The sequence below is a fragment of the Rhinopithecus bieti genome, unplaced genomic scaffold, assembly GCF_001698545.2.
Source record: "Rhinopithecus bieti isolate Rb0 unplaced genomic scaffold, ASM169854v2 scaffold_9899, whole genome shotgun sequence".
NCBI classification, from domain to species: Eukaryota; Metazoa; Chordata; class Mammalia; order Primates; family Cercopithecidae; genus Rhinopithecus; species Rhinopithecus bieti.
Genome location: NW_016806979.1, coordinates 2,805,877 through 2,821,409, shown reverse-complemented (window position 1 = coordinate 2,821,409; position 15,533 = coordinate 2,805,877). Strand labels below are relative to the sequence as shown.

At 51.5% G+C, this 15,533-nt stretch overlaps 1 protein-coding gene across 1 annotated transcript in view; it reads left to right on the top strand.

The window, feature by feature from the left end:
- Positions 1 to 4: 4 nt before the first annotated feature.
- SLC26A11 (solute carrier family 26 member 11) overlaps positions 5 to 15,533 on the top strand; it is a 29,260-nt gene continuing 13,731 nt past the window's right edge. The window contains exons 1-6 of the mRNA XM_017879554.1: positions 5 to 8; positions 263 to 645; positions 3,328 to 3,407; positions 5,250 to 5,392; positions 13,813 to 13,988; positions 14,405 to 14,477. Of these exons, the coding sequence (XP_017735043.1) occupies positions 5 to 8; positions 263 to 645; positions 3,328 to 3,407; positions 5,250 to 5,392; positions 13,813 to 13,988; positions 14,405 to 14,477 (859 nt within the window). The remainder of the gene's footprint in view (positions 9 to 262; positions 646 to 3,327; positions 3,408 to 5,249; positions 5,393 to 13,812; positions 13,989 to 14,404; positions 14,478 to 15,533) is intronic.

Below are 15,533 nucleotides of genomic sequence, written 5' to 3'. Positions count from 1 at the left end.
GGGTATGTGTGTGTGTGTGTGTCGTGGGGGTGTGGGTATGTGTGTGTGTGTGGTGGGGTGTGGGTGTGTGTGTCATGGGGTGTGGGTATGTGTGTGTGTGTCGTGGGGTGTGGGTGTGTGTGTGTGTCGTGGGGTGTGGGTATGTGTGTGTGTGTGTGTCGTGGGGTGTGGGTATGTATGTGTGCATGTGGTGGGGGTGTGGGTGTGTGTTTTGATGTGTAGGTGGGTGGGTGGTAGAGGGGGTAGGACGCTTGGCCTTTAGTCTACTCTTTTCTGCTTAGAGGCCAGGACACTTTGAATAAGTGCCTGTGGCCTCAGACCCCAGTTTCCCTTTTCTGCTCTCCAAGAACAGCCAAGCAGGGTGTGTTACCCCCAGTCCTTAGCTGCAGTATCTGCTCTCCAATCCCACCCGTGCCGCCTCCCCCAGCTCACATCTCCCCTCATCCTCTGGGACTGGGTGGAGCTGGGACCAGCTCAGTGTCCCCAGCTCACATCTCCCCTCATCCTCTGGGACTGGGTGGGGCTGGGACCAGCTTGGTGTTCCCTCTTGGCCGGCCAGGGTTCCTGCTGGACTTCATTTCCTGCCCCGTCATCAACGGCTTCACCTCTGCTGCTACAGTCACCATCGGCTTTGGACAGATCAAGGTAGGCACAGTGCCCACCCAGGACACTGCTCTTCGGCTGCTGCTTGTTGGCTCAGGGATAGCGGGAGCAGGACCGAGGCTAGTCCTGACTCCTGTGGCCAGTGGACGTCTTGCTGTTTCAGGTTGTCCTCCGTGGGTTAAGAAGCACGCGGTGCTCTCACGGGTCCCCTGTTAATAAATGACCTTCCTGGGAGGGATGTTGTGTGATGGTTGGATTTTATAGCGGGTAACTTGGGGGCTGGTAATTCCATCTCCCTGCTCTTGCCCGAGTTTCTGTTCCAGTGTGCTTGGCTGGCTCTGTGACGTGGCTCTGTTCTCCCTGCACTGGGCACATCCAGCAGGCCCCACCAGTCACGAGCACGCTGCTAGAATTTCTACAAGCAAATTACTTCCCCATGCTAATTTAGCTAGATGGTTTCATCTGTGCCTTTTTTCCCCCTGGTTTCTGTTTAATATTTCTTAAATGCCATGCATTTTATATTTCCTTTTAAAACATCTATAAGAAACTCTGAAGTCAGTTATCAGCTGAGGGTGTCATTTATTCTGTTTTTGCTGGGTTGTAAGTTCCTCGAGGGCAGGAACTGTCCTTCTCCCAGCCATGGCCGCCCAGCACTGGGGTGCTGCAGTAGGGGGGTGCTCAGTTGGGTGTGTGTGAAGTAAGCCCAATTCCATGGATGGGGCTGTGTGGCCCTCATGACAGACTAGGGTCACATGCTGCCTCCTGACCCTGTGTCACTGCCAGGCTCTGCTCCAGGCTAGCCTGAGACCGTCTTCCCTGATGGAGGGACCATGAGAAGACCAAGGACAGGAGAATGTGTGTGAGTGTGTGTGAGTGTGTGTGAGTGAGTGTGTGTGAGTGTGTGAGTGTGTGTGTGTGAGTATGTGATCAGTGTGTGATGAGTGTGTGAGAGTGTGAGTGTGTCTGTGTGTGATGAGTGTGTGTGTGAGTGTGTGAGTGTGTGAGTGTGTGAAACTGTGTGAGTGTGTGTGTGAGTGTGAGAGTGTATGTGAGAGGGTGTGAGTGTGAAAGTATGTGAGTGTGTGAATGTGTGAGAGTGTGCATATGTGAGAGTGTGTGTGTCAATAGACACTTTGCACTCTTGCTACGTGCGAGGCACTGGGCAAGACTCCGTGTGTGATTCTCAGCACACCCCTGGGAGGTGGGTGTGTCATTATTTCCATTTTAGAGAGGAGGGACCAGCTTAGGTGTGGGTGAGTCTGATTTGTATGTTACGTTATCTACACACCCCTCTCAGGGTTAGCTTGGGAAATGCTGTTTCAGGGCATGGTTGGCTCTTTATTCTGGAAACATCGTTTTTGGTATCAAGAATGTTCTTTTTAGGATCGCAGTGAGAGTGGAGAGTGCCTTGTTCCTGCCTTCATACTTGGCAACTCTAGCCCTGCCTAGGGACTCTGAAGCCATCCGGGGGGAGGGCTCCCCCTGACATGCTCAGGACAGAAGCTCCTATCCCAGCAGTCCCAGAGTCCGCCCGCCCACCAGGATGTCCTAACCCCACCCACTCCGTGCGCAGCCGTTTTAGGGCAGGGTCCTTGAGCCTGTGGCCCTGCGAGCCTGGGCCTCGACTTTCCCCTCTGACTCCTGTCGAGTCTCAGGCGACGTCAAGAACTAAAGCACAAGCTGTGCCTGCACTGTAGATCCCAGCTACGTGGGAGGCCGAGGTGGGAGGATTCGAGAAGCTCTGCTCTGGGGAGCCAGGGCAGGGCAGTGTTTCTCTCTCCAGAAAGCTTTCTTGGGGAACAGGAATGGGAAGAGACTGGGTAAAGAAAAAGAAGGCAGTGTGTCTGTCCCGGGTTGTGATTTGTGAAGGAAGAGAACACGGCATGGGGCAGCTAACACAGACAGAATGCAGTGCCGCAGGGACGGCAGGTGAGGCTGTGATGAGAGATGAGGAGACCCAAGCACTTCCCTCAGGTGGTTTAAAGAACCTCTGATGGCCGGGCACGGTGGCTCACGCCTGTAATCGGAGCCCAGGAGTTCAAATCCAGCCTGGGCCATAGAGCAAGCAAGACCCACCCCCGCCCCCCCAAAGAAAAAAAACGAAACTGGAACACAGGATGGAGTGCCTTCCCCTGCCCAGGATCCCTGAGAGCTGGCATCATGGGAGATTCCTACCTGGCTGAGGATTCCCCAGCCCAGCTTCTCAAAGCCTCTCGGAGCCCTCCACATCTGCGTGCTGGGAAGATTCCGCAGCGGCAGGGCTGGGGGGTGGCGGGGCACCTAGTGACGGAGGCATTCTCAAGCCAGTGGCAGCAAGGGTCTACATTGCAGGGGGCCTGGCCACCGAGCTGCCTCGAGCCAATGGGGGGCGGGGCTGGGCAGCCCATGGCCCCTGGCCATCGAGCTGTAGAACCCGGCTCCCTGCTATGGGGTGACCTACACTGTTTTTTTATGAGAAAAGTAATTTAGAGAAACATATCACTGACCCAGTAATTGTGAAGTACTGTCTCCCCCGAGGGTAGCTTTGATCTCCTGCCCTAGGGGGCGTTGGGAGTGGGCCGATGGGCCCCTGAGCCCCTAAGATGGGCCCCGGAAATGAGGGTCTGGGATGGGGGTGGGGCAAGGGACACTGCCTCAGCCTGGGGGCAGGTGGGCGGGGAGCTGTGGACAGATGGCCTTGGTTTGGGGGCAGGGCCTCTGATCAGCATCTCTGTGTTTGGACAGAACCTGCTGGGACTACAGAACATCCCCAGGCAGTTCTTCCTGCAGGTGTACCACACCTTCCTCAGGATCCCAGAGACCAGGTACCCCGGGCTTTGTTCCTCCCTCCTATAAGGAAGCTCCTCCTCCCACACCTCCTCTGCCAGCCCCCACCTCAGTTTCCACACCTGGTGGCTGCTCAGACAGGGGTCCCCAGGGCAACCCCTCAGCAGCACTTGCAAGCTGTCAAGAAATGAGACTCTCAGCCCTTTCCAGACCTGCCCTATCAGAGCCAGTGTTTTAATAGGAGGCCTGTGGTCTGTGCGCAGGGGAGAATTCGAGAAGCTCTGCTCTGGGGAGCCAGGACAGGGCAGTGTTTCTCTCTCCAGAAAGCTTTCTTGGGGAACAGGAATGGGAAGAGACTGGGTAAAGAAAAAGAAGGCAGTGTGTCTGTCCCGGGTTGTGATTTGTGAAGGAAGAGAACACGGCATGGGGCAGCTAACACAGACAGAATGCAGTGCCGCAGGGACGGCAGGTGAGGCTGTGATGATGGCCGGGCATGGTGGCTCACGCCTGTAATCCCAGCACTTTGGGAAGCCTAGGCGGGCAGATCACCTTAGGTCAGGAGTTTAAGACCAGCCTGGTCAACATGGTGAAACTCCATCTCTACTAAAAATACAAAAATTAGTTGAGTGTGGTGGTGCTTGCCTGTAGTCCCAGCTACTTGGGAGGCTGAGGCAGGAGGATTGCTTGAACCCAGGAGGTGGAGGTTGCAGTGAGCTGAGATCCCGCTACTGTACTCCAGCCCGGGTGATAGAGCGAGACTCCATCTCCAAAAAAAAAAGAAAAAACTCTCTGATGAGGGGTACCTCCCTGCCAGACCATCCAGCAGGAAGGCAGGATACCTCTCTACCTCTCTGGCTGGAAGGGACTGGAGGAGGAAGTGATCTGGGGGAGCTGTAGAGATGGCTGCCCAGTGCTGTGGCCTGGAGGGAGTGGGGGTGATCCTGGACCATCTTCCGCTCCCCTCTGATCTGTTGCCAAAGCTTCCCAGCGGCTGAACCCAGCTGGAAGCCAGTGGGTTCCTTACCCTTCAGAGGCACCAGTGGGCCGGGGTTGGCCTGATGGGGGAGCAGTGATTATGGAGCCTGACCAGTTAGAGAACATCACGGACTGTCAGAGGTAAAAGGGGCCTTACTGACTGTTTAGTCCTAAGCCTTCTAGAATGTCTAGAGCAGGTTGTCCAATCTTTTGGCTTCCCTGGGCCACACAGGAAGAATTGTCTTGGGCTATAGATAAAATACGCTAACGATAGCTGATAAGCTAGAAAAAAAAAATCACCTGAAGAACTCATCATGTTTTAAGAAAGTTTACAAATTTGTGTTGGGCCACATTCAAAACTCTCCCAGGCTGTGCATGGCTCACAGGCTGTGGGTTTGGCAGACTTGTTCTAGAGCCACCTGCAGAGAGCGCTCAGGCTGGTCCCGTTCCTTGTGGTCACTCAGCAGATCCTGTGCCACAGACTTGAGTCCCAGAGAGCTACGGGAGTGAAAATGTGAGCACGTCGCCCCACCGCCATCATGACCCAGGCCTCTCCACTGCCCGTCCTGCACAATCCTGTGTACCCTGAATTTTAAATTGAATTTTGAAGTAGAACAGGGATGTATATGGCTTAGGAGAAAACATCTCGGCCTAGCCTGTGCTTAGTCTTGCAGAGTAGCTTGCTAAGGTTCCTGAGCTTTAGTTAAGTGTCTGTGAAACAGCGAAAATATTGAAAATGATTTATTTCCTTAAGCCTTGAAACTCGCTGTCGTCTGGGGCCAGCCTGGGCATTGGGCCTCTCCTGGGAGCTTCTTGGCGCCTCCCAGCTTAAGCAGCAGCAGGACGCTGGAGTCAACAGGAGGCCTGGGCCAAGCTGGGTGGTGACCAGTCCTCTGCCTGTCCAGGGTAGGTGATGCCATCCTGGGACTGGTCTGCATGCTGCTGCTGCTGGTGCTGAAGCTGATGCGGGACCACGTGCCTCCCGTCCACCCCGAGATGCCCCTTGGTGTGCGGCTCAGCCACGGGCTGGTCTGGTCTGCTACGACAGGTGAGGGACCTCTGGCTGACCTCGTATGCAACCTTGGCTGCAGGTTGGGGTCACTTGGGGAGTCCTGAGTCCCGCTCCCAGAGAGTCTCATGTCATTGGTCTGGTTGTAACTTGAGCATTGGGACATATAAAACACCACACCAAACTCTGGGACATGTGATTGATTGGCTGGTTGATTGAGACGGAGTTTCGCTCTGTCGCCCAGGCTGGAGTACAATGGTGTGATGTTGGCTCACTGCAACCTCCACCTCCCAGGTTCATGTGATTCTCCTGCCTCAGCCTCCTGAGTAGCTGGGATTACAGGCGCATGCCACCACGCCCAACTGATGTTTGTATTTTTAGTAGAGACAGGGTTTTACCATGTTGACCACGCTGGTCTCAAACTCCCGACCTGAAGTGATCTGCCCGCCTCGGCCTCCCAAAGTGCTGGGATTACAGGCATGAGCCACTGCCCCGACCCAAACTCTGGGACATTTAAAACTCCGAACCAAACTCGGTGGGTTCTGATGCAGCCAGAGCTGAAAACTGACGCACAGCCAGAGCTGAGAACTGGCCGGCTCTGGTAGTTCTCACCCTGAAGCAGTTTTGCCCCCTGGTGACATTTGGCAATGTTGGGAAACATTTTTGGTGGATACCACCGGGCAAGGCAGTTGCTGGCAACTAGTGAGGAGAGGCCAGGAATGCCACTAAACCTCTGACGGTACACAGGCTTCCACAGCAAACAGTGATCTGGCCCAAAATGTCAGTGGTGCTGAGGTGGAGAAACCCAGTCTACTGGCCGGTCCTGGGGAGAGAAAGCAAATTCCACGGAGACCAACAGGCTCTGTTTGAATTGTGCAACTTGCTGGGATCCAACTTCAGCCTCGGGGGGGAGGCCGCAGGCTGAGCCACAGATAACCAAGGGTCCTCTGAGAAAGGGGTGGTGAGGGCTGCATTGTGGGAGGAGCAGCAGGGCTGTCAGCAGGTGAAGGACCACCCTAGGGGAGGTGGGAGCCTCTTCTCAGTGCATCCAAGATGGGCACAGGTCCCCTGGCTGAGCACTGGGAGGCCCAGAGAGGAAGGGACACCCAGGAAAGTCAGGAAGCCTAGGTGACTCCGAACCTTCTCAGAGCTGAGGGGACAGATTCAGCTCAGAACAGCCCGAGCTTGGCCTTGCTGTTGAGGGGCTGCAAAATCCAACAGCCATAGGAGAGAGAGGGTGGCTGGATTTAGTTCTTGAGTCACTTCCTCCTACCCAGGCTGGTCTGTTCCCTGTGGTCTCTCCCTGGATCCTGTTCAGCACACCTGAGGCCGTAGTGAACACTGAGAGCCTCGTAGGGTGCAGAGGATGCTGGGTTTAGAGTGGAGATGTCCAGCTTCCAGTCCCAGCCTGGTCTGGGCTTAGACTTGCAAAGTAGCTTCCAAAGTTCCTGAGCTTTAGTTCAGTTGTCCGTGAAATAGTGAAAACGCTTTGTTATCTTATTATTATTATTATTATTTTGGAGCTGGTGTCTCACTCTGTTGCCCAGGCTGGAGTGCAATGGTGTGATCTCGGCTCACTGCAACCTGCCTCCTGGTTTCAAGCGATTGTCCCCCCTTAGCCTCGTGATTAGCCAGGACAGCAGGCGTGCACCACCATCTTACCAGGCTAATTTTTGTATTTTTAGTAGAGACGGGGTTTCACTATGTTGGCCAGGCTGGTCTCAAACTCCTGACCTCAAGTGATCTGCCCGCCTCGGCCTCCCAAAATGCTGAGATTACAGGCCTAAGCCACTGCTCCCGGCCTGTGCTTTGTTGTCTTAAACCTTGAGACTCAGAGTGTGGCCTGGGCCCAGCAGCCTGGGCACTAGGCATCTCCTGGGAGCTTACTGGAAAGGCAGGATCTCAGGCCCCACCCCAGGTGTCCGAATCAGAATCTGCATTCTTCAGCGCATGTCCAGGGGATTCATGGGATCCCCTTAGAAGTCTGAGTTTGGAAGCCGGGCACGGTGGCTCACGCCTATAATCCCAGCACTTTGGGAGGCTGAGGGAGGCAGATCACCTGAGGTCAGGAGTTTGAAACCAGCTTGGCCAACATGGCGAAACCCGTCTCTACTAAAAATACAAAAATTAGCTGGATGTGGTGGCGTGTGCCTGTGATCCCAGCTACTCGGGAGGTTGAGGCAGGAGAATCGCTTGAACCGGGAGGCAGAGGTTATAGTGAGCCAAGATTGCACCACTGCACTCTAGCCTGGCAACAGAGCGAGACTCCGTCTCAAAAAAAAAAAAAAAAAGAAGTCAAAGTTTGGGAACTGCTTAGAGACCCCATGTTTCTTAGAGACTTGTTTCGTATTACTTTAGGAGATGGTGAGTCAGGTGCGGCCACAAGGGGAGACCGAGAAAGGCTCAGGAAGAAAACCAGTTTATTGTACTCCCAGGTCCTAGAGACAGGAGGCACAGCATGCCACGTAGGGCCATGTCAGAGGACACCAGGGTGGCCAGGAGGAGAAGCCAAAGCTGTGGTTTAGGCCACAGCCTTTACTGAGGTTTTCACGATAAAGGCAAGGTGAAGAAAGGTGACCAGCTTAGGACTGGCAGTTGGAGGAATTTTGGTGGGCTTCAGGCGTAAGGCAGAAAAATCTTGCCTCCTGGGGTGCAGGCCAGGCTGGTGGAGGAAGGATGGCTCCAGAGGGGTTAGCTGGCATATCAGAGACATACTTAGGGCTGCTTTTGTCTTTAAGACTTGCCTAACCCTGAAGGCAGTCTCTCCACAGCCAGAAAAGTCTTGTAAGATGTCAAAACGTCGTAATGTACAGAAACTTGAGAAACATTTACAGTGTAGGGCTGCCGTCTCCTTTCTCCCAGCGTGTGTAGCATTGTCCTGGGGAAACTACTTAAAAAGCTTTTGATTTTTTTTTTTTTTTTTTTTTTTTGAGACAGAGTCTCGCTCTGTCACCCAGGCTGGAGCACAGTGGCCGGATCTCAGCTCACTGCAAGCTCCGCCCCCGGGTTTATGCCATTCTCCTGCCTCAGCCTCCCGAGTAGCTGGGACTACAGGCGCCTGCCACCTCGCCCGGCTAGCTTTTGTATTTTTTAGTAGAGACGGGGTTTCACCGTGTTAGCCAGGATGGTCTCGATCTCCTGACCTCGTGATTCGCCCGTCTCGGCCTCCCATTTTTTTTTTTTTTTGAGACAGAATCTCTCTCTGTTGCCCACGCTGGAGTGCAATGGTGTGATCTGGGCTCACTGCAACTTCCACCTCCCAGGTTCAAGCAATTCTTGTGCCTCAGCCTCCCAAGTAGCTGGGATTACAGGCTTGCACCACCAAGCCCAGCTAATTTTTGTATTTTTAGTAGCGATGAAGTTTTGCCATGTTGGCCAGCCTGGTCTCAAATTCTTGGCCTCAAGTGATCCACCTGCCATGGCCTCCCAAAGTGCTGGGCCACCACACCCAGCCTCCTATCTTTTTACTTTTAATGTATTTAATCGATTTGTGTTCTTGTGTTTAATGGTATGTTTTGTAGGCAGCATATAGATGGGATTTGTTTTTAATCTGATAATCTCTGCCTTTTAATTGGAAGGTTATGCCATTTATATTTAATGTCATTATTGGTATGTTTGACTTTAGATCTACCATATTGCTGTCTGTTTCCTGTTTGTCTCATTTGTTCTTTGTTCCCTTTTCCCCCTCCTTCTACCTCTATTGATTAGTTTTTATGATTCCATTTTATGTCCTTTATTGGCTGATTAGCTGTAACTGCTGTATTTAGTTTTTGTTTCTAAGTGGCTGCTTTAAGGTTTGTGGTAAACATCTTTATCTTGCTACAGTATACATTAAACTTCAATTTCATGTGACATTAGAACCTTATAGCAGGCCAGGCGCAGTGGCTCACACCTGTAATCCCAGCACTTTGGGAGGCCGAGGGAGGCAGATTGTCTGAGCTCAGGAGTTCAAGACCAGCCTGGGGAACATGGCAAAACCCCATCTCTACCCAAAATACAAAAAGTTAGCCAGGCATGGTGGTGCATGACTGTAATCCCAGCTGCTGGGGAGGCTGAGGTGGGAGAATCACTTGAATCTGGGAGGCAGAGATTGCAGTGAGCCAAGATCCATCACTGAAGCTGCAAACTCCTGGACTCAAGTCATCCTCCTGCCTCAGCCTCCTGAGTAGCTTGGTCTACAGGCATGCGTCACCACATGTGGCTAATTTTTAAAATTTTTTTGTAGAAACGGGCTGTGTTGCTCAGGCTGGTCAAAGATTCTAGGCCTCAAGTGATGCTCCTGCCTCAGCCAACCAAAGTGCTGAGATTGCAGGTGTGAGCCACCATTCCCTGCAGGAACAAAGTCTTTTATATTTATGCACGTAGTAACTGTTTCTGGTGCTCTTAATTCCTTTGTACAAATCCAAATTTCCATCTGGTGTCATTTTCCTTCTACCTGAAGGACTTTAGTTTTTCTTCTGTTGCAGGCCCGTTGGTGATTAATTCTTTCAGCTCTTTCTTTCTTTCTTTCTTTCTTTCTTTCTTTCTTTCTTTCTTTCTTTCTTTCAAGAGAGAGGATTCTCTCTGTCATCCAGGCTGGAATGCAGTGGCGCAATTACAGTTCACTGCAGCCTTAAACTCCTAGATTCAAGCAATCCTCCTGCCTCAGTCTCCTGAGTAGCTGGGACTATAGGTGTGCATCACCATGCCTGGATGCTTTTTTATTTTTACTTTTTGTAGAGATGGTGTCTTCCTACATTGCCCAGGCTGGTCTCTAACTCCTGGGCTCAAGGGATCCTCCCACCTTGGCTTCCAGAGTGTTGGAATTACAAGTGTGAGCCACTACTCCTGGTCTTCTTTCAACTTTTGACGTTTGTGTGTCTGAAAGTCTATTTTGCCTCATTTTTCAAAGATAGTTTTGCTGGTGATATAATTCTCAACTTTTTTTTTTTTTAGTACTTTCTAAAAAAAATATTTATTTATTTTTTTATTTTGAGACAGTGTCTCTCTGTGTCACCCAGGCTGGAGTGCAGTGGCACGATCTTGGCTCACTGCGTTCTCTGCCTCCTGGGTTCAAGCGATTTTCCTGTCTCAGCCTCCTAAGTAGATGGAATTACAGGCACATGCCACCATGCCCGGCTAATTTTTGTATTTTTAGCAGAGACAGGGTTTCACCATGTTGGCCAGGCTGGTTTCGAACTCCTGACCTCAGGTGATCCACCTTCCTTGGCCTCCCACAGTGCTAGGATTACAGGCGTGAGCCACTGTGCCTGGCCTCAGGACTTTAAAGATGCTATTCTGCTGTCTTCTGGCCCACTTCGTTTCAAGAAGTGTGCTCTCATTCTTATTTTTGTTGCTCTGTATGTAGCCTTTTTCTCCACTGCTTTTAAAATATTCTTTATCACTGGTTTTAGGCAGTTTCATAATGTGGCTTGATGTAGTGTTTTTTGTTTGTTTTTTTCTGTGTTTATGCTTAGGATTCATTGAACTTCTTAGATATGTGGGTTTGCAGTTTCATCACATTTGGAAAATATACACCCATCTTTTCTTGAAATCTTTGCAGTGTCCCCCTATGATACGATTCCACAGAATTTTTTGCAGACGCCCATACCTGTATTTCAGGCACCTGGAAGCTGTTCCCACAGCTCACTTGTGATTTTCAGTCTTTCCCATTGTGTATTTCATGTTGGATAGTTTCTACTGCTACATTTTAGTCTTTTTTTTCTGTAATGTCTCCACTGTTGTTAATTGTATCAAGTGCTTCTTCCATCTCAGACACTGTGGTTTTCATTTCTAGAAATCCAATGTGAATCTTTTTTTTCTTTTTCTTTTCTTTCTTTCTTTTCTTTCTTTCTTTCTTTTTTTTTTTTCTTTCTTTTTTTTTTTTTTTTTTTTTTTTTTTTTTAGATGGAGTCTTGCTCTGTCACCCAGGGCTGGAGTACAGTGGCGCGATCTCGGCTCACTGCAAGCTCCACCTCCCAGGTTCACGCCATTCTCCTGCCTCAGCCTCCCGAGTAGCTGGGACTACAGGCGCCCGCCACCACGCCTGGCTAATTTTTTTGTATTGTTTTAGTAGAGACGGGATTTCACCATGTTAGCCAGGATGGTCTCGATCTCCTGACCTCGTGATCCGCCTGCCTTGGTCTCCCAAAGTGTTTAGATTACAGGCATGAGCCACCGCGCCCGGCCTTTTTTTTTTTTTTTTAAGATGGAGTTTCACTCTATCACCCAGGCTGGAGTGCAATGGTGCAATCTCGGCTCACTGCAACCTCTGCCTCCCGGGTTCAAGTGTTTCTCCTGCCTCAGCCTCCCAAGTAGCTGGATTACAGGCACCCGCCACCACACCTGGCTAATTTTTGTATCTTTAGTAGAGACAGAGCTTCACCTTGTTGGCTGGGCCGGTCTCGAATTCCTGACCTCAGGTGATCCACCTGCCTTGGCCTCCCGAACTGCTGGGATTACAGGTGTGAGCTACCATGCCCAGTCTCAATTTGAATCTTTTAAAATGTATTTTGTACATCTTCACTTAACAGTTGCAGTCTTTCCTCTCGTTTTTTTTTTTTTTTTTTAAGTATGTGGAATTTGGTTACAGTTACTCTTTTAATGTCCAGTTAATTCTGTCATCTTTAACTACGTTACTTATGGGTCTTTTTTTTATTTTTATTTTTTGAGACAGGGTCTCACTGTGTCACCAGGGCTAGAGTACAGTGGCATGATCATGGTTCACTGCAGCCTCAACCTCCCAGGCTCAAGTGATCATCCCACCTCAGCCCCCCAAGTAGCTGGGACTACAGGCATATGCCACTGTGCTCAACTAATTTTTTATTTTTTGTAGAGATAGTGTCTCACTAATTTGCTGAGGCTGTCCTCAAACTCCTGGGCTTCAGCGATCCTCCTGTCTTGGCCTCCCAAAGTGTTGGGATTACAAGCATGGGCCACTGCAGCCAGCCATATTTTCCTGCTTCTTTGTATGCCTGGTAATTTTTGTTTGCATGGATGCTAGATTTTGTGAGTTTGAGGTTACTGCATGCTGGATATTTTTGTATTCTATAAATCTTCTTGAGCTTTGTTCTGGGATACAGTTAAGTTTCTTAGAACAGTTTGATCCATTTAGGATCTTACTTTTTTTTTTTTTTTTTTTTGAGACGGAGTCTCGTTCTGTCGCCCAGGCTGGAGCGCAGTGGCCGGATCTCAGCTCACTGCAAGCTCCGCCCCCCGGGTTTACGCCATTCTCCTGCCTCAGCCTCCCAAGTAGCTGGGACTACAGGCGCCCGCCACCTCGCCCGGCTAGTTTTTTGTATTTTGTTAGTAGAGACGGGGTTTCACCGTATTAGCCAGGATGGTCTCGATCTCCTGACCTCGTGATCTGCCCGTCTCGGCCTCCCAAAGTGTTGGGATTACAGGCTTGAGCCACCGCGCCCGGCCAGGATCTTACTTTTAAGCTTTGTGAGCTGGACCAGAGCCGTGTTCATTCTAGGGCAAGCCTAATCTGGCCCACCACTTGATTTTGTAAATAAAGTTTTATTGGAAAGTAACTCCCATTCATTTACTTTGTCAATGTCAACTTTTATGCAGTAATAACAGACTTGAGTAGTTGCACCAGAGACTTTATGGCCCACAAAGCAGAAGGTTTTTAGTATTTAGTCCTTTACAGAAAAAATTTGCCAACCCCAGGCCTTGGGCTAATCTTCTCCACTGCTGAGGTAAAACCCTCAGGAGTCCCTGATACTCCATGAATTATGGGGTTTTTCACTCTGGTGTGAGTCCCTGGGATTGTCCCTTGTAACCCTCTTCCCCACTGTGGATTTGGGTCTTTTTCGCCCCACTTTGCCTTGACCAGTTCTCTGCTGCACACCCAAGGGCACCTCTGCAGATCTCTGAGCTCTGTCTCCGGCCACCCTCTCTGCTCCTGTGACCTTGCTGTCAGCTCCAGCTGCAGGCCTCCTCAGACTCCCTCCCAGCATTGCCCCCTGAACTCAGGGCTCTGCTAGGGGTCCCCTCCATACACATGGGGACCATCGGGGAAACTGCAAGCAGCCAGCAGGGCAGTGACAGACTCACCTCCCTCGTTTCCCTGTGGCCGTCATGCCCGCTGTCCCACATTTTGGAGGCCATTGTTTCTGTTGTTCGGGGAAGGGGATACATCTGGCTTCTTCCTCCCTTGTGCTTTGAGGTGGATGTGCCCTCGGCACCTGATTTCAGAGAGTCTTTGCCGGGGTGCACGACGTCCAGTGACCTGGAGCTTGGTGGCAGGTGGCATGTGCACCTGTCTGCAGCGTGCAGCTCTGCCATCCCACCTGTTCACGCTGCCACATAGCACTTGTGCCTGTGCTATGTTTCCCAGAGTGCAGAGTGAGGACTGTGGCCCAGCGGGGGCCTCTTCTGCCCCTGGGGTGTCTGCCCCAATAATCTGGAGTCAGCTGCGCTACCCCACGCTCGCCAGGAGCGGGGTCCTGAACGCACCTCTCCTTCTCTCCTAGCTCGCAACGCCCTGGTGGTCTCCTTCGCGGCCCTAGTTGCATACTCCTTCGAGGTGACTGGATACCAGCCCTTCATCCTAACAGGGGAGACAGCTGAGGGGCTCCCTCCAGTCCGAACCCCGCCCTTCTCAGTGACCACAGCCAACGGGACGATCTCCTTCACCGAGATGGTGCAGGTGGGCAGAGCCAGGAGCCAGGATGGCGTGGCCGAGGCTGCAGTGGCCCCTGGCCTGGCCCCTACCCTGGTGCGTCTGCTGGGTGCCGGGGGTCTGAGGTCAGTTGGGACAGCTGAGTCCTCAGGAAGGGACATCTCCGTCATTAAAGAATCCCAGGTCGGACGCAGGCTCAATGAGCTCAGGGATGTCACGTTTGTGTTCCGGGGTGCTTCTCCCGTTTTGGACTCCAGCTGAGATAAATTTGCTGTGTTCCTCCCAGCACCTGGCACCTCTTCAAACAAGGAGGTGCATCCTGCAGCTGACAAGCACTTGCTCCTGTTACCTGTGGGGAGGTGTAGCTCCTTGCTGCCTTCATGGGTCACTGCCGGGTCCTACCCCTTAGGAAGGCCACTCACCATCCCTCTCTCCTCTCTCAGGACATGGGGGCCGGGCTGGCCGTGGTGCCCCTGGTGGGCCTCCTGGAGAGCATTGCGGTGGCCAAAGCCTTCGGTAAGACACCTGTCATCCACGCCCCGGGCCTCCCAGTGTGCCGGCTGGGCTGGGCCTGCCTGCTTTCTAGCTTGCTTTTATCTGTCACTAGTGTTAGAAATTTGAATTCGTAATACATGCTCATGATAGATATATACGTACTATGTACATATGATAAAACTGGATCTATAACGAGACATCGCCCTCCCACCCCATGGTGTGCTGGTGAGTGTCGTAACAGCCTCTGCTCTTTGTGGAAATAAAAGGTTTTGCTTCGTGGCCCTTGCCGATGTCCATGGTGTAAATGCTGCTGTCTGATTTTGAGGTCACATCGCTGAACAGGGAGTTTGCACATGGAGCTGGGTTGAGATCTGCATGAACAACCATATTCTATGGCATCTCCACCATGTAGATACAGTGGGTGCAAATAACCTCATCAGCAGTAGCCAAATGCCAAATACATTAGGAAGTGATGAGTTTTAAGCATTATCTTTGGGCCAGGCATGGTGGCTCAGGCCTGTAATCCCAACACTTTGGGAGGCCAAGACAGGAGGCTCGCTTGAGTTCAGGAGTTTGAAACCCACCTAGGCAATATAATGAGACCTCGTTTCTATTAAAAATAAAAATTAGCCGGGCATGGAGCACACCTGTGGTACCAGCTGCTCGGGAGACTGAGGCAGGAGGATCACTTGAGCCCAGGAGGTCGAGGTGGCATTGAGCTGTGATAGTGCCGCTGCACTCCAGCCTGGGCAGCAGAACAAGATCCTGTATTATCTGTTTAGTTGAAAGTTTTGGCCAGGCGTGGTGACTCATGCCTGTAATCCTATCACTTTGGGAGGCTGAGGTGGGCGGATCACGAGGTCAGGAGATCAAGACCATCCTGACTAACATGGTGAAACCCCATCTCTACTAAAAATACAAAAAAATTAGCCAGGCGTGGTGGCGGGCGCCTGTAGTCCCAGCTACTCTGGAGGCTGAGGCAGAAGAATGGCGTGAACCCAGGAGGCGGAGCTTGCAGTGAGCCGAGATCATACCACTGCACTCCAGCCTGGACGACAGAATGAGACTCTAAAAAAA